This window comes from Ischnura elegans, chromosome 2 (genome assembly GCF_921293095.1).
Source record: "Ischnura elegans chromosome 2, ioIscEleg1.1, whole genome shotgun sequence".
NCBI classification, from domain to species: Eukaryota; Metazoa; Arthropoda; class Insecta; order Odonata; family Coenagrionidae; genus Ischnura; species Ischnura elegans.
Genome location: NC_060247.1, coordinates 31,832,897 through 31,839,705, shown reverse-complemented (window position 1 = coordinate 31,839,705; position 6,809 = coordinate 31,832,897). Strand labels below are relative to the sequence as shown.

General features: G+C 33.8%; 1 protein-coding gene across 1 annotated transcript; it reads right to left on the bottom strand.

The window, feature by feature from the left end:
* Window positions 1–2,416: 2,416 nt before the first annotated feature.
* Window positions 2,417–6,590, bottom strand: LOC124174197 (serine protease snake-like). Its single transcript, XM_046553295.1, has 5 exons — window positions 6,555–6,590; window positions 4,848–4,957; window positions 3,511–3,797; window positions 3,076–3,245; window positions 2,417–2,620 (listed from the first exon to the last, which is right to left on the bottom strand). The coding sequence occupies exons 1-5, from the start codon at window positions 6,588–6,590 to the stop codon at window positions 2,447–2,449; spliced, it is 777 nt and encodes a 258-aa protein (XP_046409251.1). The 3' UTR covers window positions 2,417–2,446.
* Window positions 6,591–6,809: the final 219 nt, after the last annotated feature.

Genomic DNA, 6,809 nt, shown 5'->3' with positions numbered 1-6,809 from the left:
TCGCGATATTTTCTATGGTAGCATTGATGTGAGCAAAAAAGGGTGATAAAGTTGCCATTGAAGATCAAGGGTTTTCAATTTCTGAATGTTTCACCCTTTTTCCAATTCTGACATGTTCATTATCATCAAACACAAGAAATACTTGTTTTAAATAATTTAGGAGCTAACAAAACACTATAAATCGATGAGTATGTGATAATTATCAAAATTGCTCGCTAGAGAAGGAAAATATTGGGGGGAAGTATAATTCTCGTGCAATTATGGGTATTCAAAAGTGGAAAGAGCATAATATTGATAAAAAATGGGTGATATTCAAAGTTTCACATTGTGAGAAGTAGGTCTCTGAATCAATATTACGAATTCAACTTCAGTATAAAGCGACTTAAAGCTCTACCTTGCTTAACTCTTCTTTAGCATTTTCTTCTAACACTTCAATTTACTAAAATGTTTTCAGTACGAATGGATTCTCATCCCTGTATTATTTATGAAAGTACTTGAGTTCATCGTGATGATTATTCATCTCCGAGGCGTCCTTAAATCATAATTACCATCGAAATAGTTTTATAGTTGTATATCCCCACAAAACAGGTAAAATTTAGCATCTAAGAGATTCCGGATGAGCTCAGAATATTATTTATATTTACATACATTTGTATTTGCTCATTGATTCATACGAGAGAGCAAATATTCCGGTGAGTTGATTTGGGGTCGTCGTTTCAAAGCAGAACTCTCCTCTCAATATAAAGTAAATAGCATGAATGGGATGTTTTACAGAGCATTTATGATTTAGTTAAAGGAATGACAACATTTTTACGAGGAGGAAATTCTTTTGAGGAAATTAATCTTCCTATTTATAAGAGGAGTTAACTGCATTGATTTGTCTAATTAAACCTTGTTATAAGTGAGTGTTCGACTGATAAGGAAAGTAATACTTAGATATAAAGGTATGAGTCATTGAAAAATACCTATGAAAAGAGCAGTGAGGAAGCAATAAGGAAATTTGGGAGCATTATTTCTTGGAATCAGATCTAGAACTGTGGATCTGCATCTTTATTGAGTCATCAATTACCGATAAAATCATAAGTGGCTTCTTGCTTCGAGAACACATGGCGACATCTGCTAATCCTTTGATGGTGGTGATAAATCGTTTGCTTAAATTGCTATGAGCAACTTTAAGCCTACGAAAAAATAATGCCTTAAAGGCAACTGGAAATGTCAAAAATTTCAAATGATTTGCCAATAGTGCGAATAAATGTTGTGCCACACAGAGCCCAAAGTACTGAACATTGTAAATTTTCTGACATGTCACCCGAAACTTCAAAGATTGGGAGGGGAACTTAGTTACAAATTAGTCCCGAGAAAGATCCTGAAACTGAAAAGCGTGTAATGTTCCTTGAAAATAGGTTCAAATTACGTTAATCCATACTATTATCTATATCTGTGTGCAGCAACCAACTTCTCATTTTCGTCACCCGAGTTGAGATGAACGGAATTTTCTGCTAGTTAATCATAAAATAATTACTCCTTACAGCTACAACTATCTTTACAAATTATGTCGCGCGATCGGAACACATTTCATATTGATTTTCCCTTTTTAGTTTCGTAATTTGTTTATTCCCTTGTCACTTCATTTTTATGATGCACTGCGGTGCTACTTTCACCAATAATTTTCTATTCTTTGCGTTCTTTCACTCGGAACCCGTTGAGGAAAGAACTTTAACTCTAAAATATGTTTTAATGACAGTACGGGGGACTTGCGTCACCCGCGGCTGGATACGATATTTTTCTCAATCGCCTCAAGCGGGGAAGTTATATGGATAAATTCCTTCACTCCTTACTTTGAGCATTTCATTTCTCCACGAGTCCCATTGTGATCCCGAAGGCATTCCACTAAAAGAAAACCTGACATATGGAGAGAAAAGTAACCTTAAATAAATGATTTAAAAAATAACATTTGTAATATGCAGGTAGAAAAACTTAGCTGCAGTCTAATCGCTGATATTAAACTAATATTCATCATTCCTGAATGGCTTCCCAGTGATAAGCTAAACTCATATGAGCAAATGTGAGAAAATTACAATAATTGGCTTGCATGACCGTTATTTTCGCGTTCATAGTAGTACACTGTATGATGTAAACGAAACGGTAATATCGATTTTATTCTGAAAATCAGCGCCACAAAACGATGGAACTCTATGGTAAAAACTGCCTCTACATGTTTTATAAATCGTTTGAAGATTCTTGAAAGGCTCAAAACTTTGGACGTTACATTGAAATAGTGTTTAAATTTTTTTCAAATACTATATTTTCATTTATTTTGGAAAATATGAAGCAAGTTTTTTTAAATCACATAAATTACAATTAAATTAGATTCTTTATGAGGTAGGTAGGTTCTACTGCTCTTTGTGGTTTTATTTAAAAAGTTGCCACCACAACTGATGAAGACTCATATTTCCTCTGGCCAAACGTTTTCTTCGACCCATTCAATGAACGACGACACTCTCATATAAACTGAAGGAGATCGAGGAAATAAGCAGTCTTTCCCGAATGAGGAGATACCTATGACTTCATATTGACACTCCCCATACACTGGAAACTGAAGAGGTCCACCAAAGTCTCCCTGTGAAAATAAAAAATTAAGAAATAGTATGAACTTCCTTGATATTACACAGATTCGGTTTTCACTGTGACTAATGACTAATCCAAGAAGTGGAGCCTTTCTTGTATAAACCTTAACTACAGTATAATTGCTAAATATAATAAACCAATATCCATCATGCCTGTTTGGCTTACTGGTGTATAGAATAAAGATATATCGTCGAATATGATAAACAGGCAAATAATTCTTTTATTTAATAATGCGGTGATCTTATAATATCTATTTAATTGGAAAAACATACAGTGTTATACCAATTGCAAATATGAAAGCACCTTTTACACAAAGTGGCTTTAAGACTGTTTGATTCTTGCAATTTCTAAAAATTCACTCGTTTTCGAAAATCGTTTTCATAACTGTGTTTAAAAAGCTATTCGTTTGACAGAATAGCTTTCTTATCACTTGGTACTTATACGCACCTGACATACGTCTTTCCCATGTTTTAGCATTCCGGCGCACAGTGTTCTTGAGTCAAACCCATTTGGTAAACGACCGTTTTCCGTAATTTCGTTTCTGAAGGTATCATTGCACTTGGCCTCGTCGAAGACATCCACTGTCACTCTTAGTAGCTCCATTTTAGGATTATGACCTAAATGAATACCAAATAAAATCTTTAATTTCTCAATAAATCATTTTTTATATAAACAATCGTATCATCAAGACATTTAATTTGGACTTGGATTGTTTTTTGATTAATTGTAAAAATGGTTTCATATAAAAAAATTATTTCTAAAGATATACTTTTCTGGACGTTTAAACGTTAGGATAATTTATTGAAATACAAAATCACAATCATGGCTTCAAGATTGTGTTCTGGGATCATTATTAAGTTGATAAAACTGTTTTACACCTACCGAGACCAATTCCACTCCATCGAGACGCAATGTTGTAAATATATCCTACATCATCATTTGGGCGCAGACATGCTGGGTGCAGATCCTTGCTGACAAGGGAGAAGGAGTGATCTGTAATTGAAGGCCCTATCTCAATGAGACCGATGTCCTCGTACGTCGCAGGTGGGCTGTATTCAGGATGGGCGATTTTGCGGACCACCTCGTGGATTTGGCCTCTTCTGTCATACAATTTACCTTCTTCGGGCGGAAATATTTGCATTCCGAGCAGCACCCATTTCACAGGACCACTAACAAATGAAATATACCTATGTAATCATCATAGCGTATTGCCTTTTACTTAATTGGTATAAAAATCACATATTTTACTGAGGAACTCATAGAGCGGGTGTGTCATCCCACTCAGCGTACTTCATGTAGAAATTTGAGATTAAGTGACCGTATACCAATAATATTAAAGTAATACATAATAGTAACTTATATAAAATCTTTATTATATTAATCTTTATATAATTATTATTATTATAATTATTATCATCATTATTATCACTATTATTATTATTTATCATATAAATATATGTAAATAAAATTTCAATGTGAGTGTTAGAAGAAATATTCCAGCTATTTCCTTGTTTAAAAAAAATAATACCATGTTATTATCATCTACTAAATAAGAGTTATGATAAAGTAACTATGAGCTCACTTGTTGTATAGTCCACAATAAGCAAGCAATGAAGGAAGGGATGGAGCTTGCAGGACAAGAGAAAATATTAGAATATGTCTCCTCTGACGCTGGAGTTTTTATCCATTCTCACCTGAACTGGTTTAATTGATATGGTTGGCTGCTCACGTATAAAGGATAGGCAGAAATTTATTTTACTCCCTCACCTTGAACAGTTAATTTACATTTTTTAGCTATACTTTACCCCCACTTCTTTTAACATTAAATGTCTTTCATCACTCGATATTGAAGAATATTCGGTAATAGCCACTAGGACTGCGGTGTAGTTTATGATGGTAGTCCTAGTCTGCTGTAGGTGGTGGCCAGTGCGGTAATTAATCCCTCAACTCAGACTTTATTAATCGGGAAGAGGGAGGAATTATAACTTTTTTATTTCCCCAGTAAGTTATTCAACCAGCCATAATTTACGTGCGGCAATAGTGTTTCAATTAAACTAAGTCAGGCAAGGGTGAAGCATGATCAGAACAAATAAATTGGCATTGAAGGAAACTGGCTTAAAATTTATCACCGTTACGTTCTCATAATTATTTATTTCACATGAAGATAGTTTATTGCTGCATACTTTCATAATGCTCGAGAATTTCTCCAGATTACTTACTATTTATTATCTTCAAGGCACTGTGCTGTTGTCAGAACAAACTTTTCACTGATTAGTGAGCCACTGCATCCCCAATGAATGTTTTTCTGTGGCCCGTATCCTATTGCAGCCTGAAACAGAGGCACTGAAAGTTCAATACACATAAATGATTGAGGGAGAAAATGTTTCTTGTATGAAGATCAGAATTTCCTCGACAGAGAAATACAGTGATAAGTGTGATGAAGTGACTTATTTTTGACATGATATACATGAGCATAGTTGTGGGGGATTATATTGTTTCTGAAGAGGCAGCAGTTGTTTTCGTTTAAAACTATCTAATTATTGAATTATATATTTGGTTTTTCGAAAATTTAAATCTTCTATTGTTGAAACAGCTATCTATTAATTATTGTCATTCGCATTTACGACAGAATCTTCACATCTGCTTTCGAAAAGCATGCAACATTGAGGATTATACAGACATATCGGCCGGGCTTGTAATTTTTGGAGAAAGGTGAAACGATATTCAAAAAAGTTTAAGACTGCTCGGAAGCTGAGCGCTAGGCTTTCATTTCTTGAGCAATGGAGAACAGATATCTTTCAGAGCGACACATAGAACATCATACCAGAAATCCCCCATATTTCCAGGTCCGAAAAAAAATTAAGAGAGATATTTTGCCGGTCGGATAGATATTTTTGGGATTCGTTTTTCCCCTGAACAATGACAGACCTCGATAAATTCTATTATGCAGAATTTAAGTATGCAGAATCTAGGCGGAATTTCGTTCGAGTATTTCTTTTTTATTTGTTAACACCTTATTGCTTGTTATTTGCTTTAATACGTTGCACCACACGCCTATTGAGATGGCTTGCGGGGTAGTATGTTGATGAAATGTATTTAAACCAAATAAGAATAGATTTTAGCAATGGATTTAAAGTTAAGGGGATATATTCTTGACTGACCATTTAGTGTCCTGCCTATAAAGATGTAACAGCAAGTAAGCCAAGTTATAGTGAGTTCAAAAATACTCTTTTTAGAAAGTTTTACTTATTTCGACTAAAAAAAACGTCCCATCGTCAATACTATTGCGACTGAAAAATTCGCATTTAATCTTTTTTAGATTTGAAGTACGTTTGAATGCTGAGACGATAGTCTCGTTTTCTAGTGTGATGTGGTTGTAAGTCAAAATATATCATATACTTAGATATCAATTAGTTCGATCTTCGCTTAATTTTATAATTTATTCGGATAGGTTTAGAGTTTCTTTTAAGCTTTAATGCTTCCCTGAAAAAAGCTAACGGGGTTAAATTTCTTATTTAAAATGGATTTCTTCATTATGTGGTGGGATATATTCGAAGTCATTTCTTCATACCCATGCTCAGAAAAGAAGGATTCGATGAATAAATGATTTTTGAATGTTGCAATTTTCATTTAAAAGAAAATTAAGATTAGAAAATGTAAATGCAATCAATGTCCAAATCAATGAAATATAAGTAGTCAAAATTGAAGTAGATAATAATCAGTCGATTCCGAAATGGTTTATGATGAAACGCCGAGTGATGCTACGAAGTTATGATCTCAAATGAGATAGTCAAAACTCCACTATATTAGTTTATTTATTCTGGATGATGCTACGAAGCTGTGAACTGAAGTAAGATAATCAAAACAGCACTATACTAGTTTATTTACTCTGAGTTTAGTAACTTCGAGGTAGCTCAAAAACTCACCATGTGTGGAAATATTTTGGGTAATTCATCCGCCATTTTTCCCGTTCTATTTTTTGGGCAGAATTTGCTATACTCCTTACACTCTAAAAAAATGCATACATTTGTTGAGCATATGAATTAATCACAGAAACACAAAATAATTTATATATGATTATAGAAAATACAAAATTTCTTTGGCCGTAATAAATTAAAAATAGTTCAGCATATTTACAAATGATTGTTTGCTGGATTATCATCATGTGCCAACGCAATCTT

What these genes read in the sequence shown, in the direction of transcription:
- LOC124174197 (XM_046553295.1), bottom strand. Translation starts at nt 6,590, where the DNA reads ATGGCGGATGAATTACCCAAAATATTTCCACACATG. An exon ending in TGCCTTGAAGATAATAAATA is followed by an intron (nt 3,798 to 4,847) that starts GTAAGTAATCTG and finishes TTCATTTGTTAG; the next exon opens with TGGTCCTGTGAAATGGGTGC. An exon ending in ATGGGAAAGACGTATGTCAG is followed by an intron (nt 2,621 to 3,075) that starts GTGCGTATAAGT and finishes TTATTTTCACAG; the next exon opens with GGAGACTTTGGTGGACCTCT.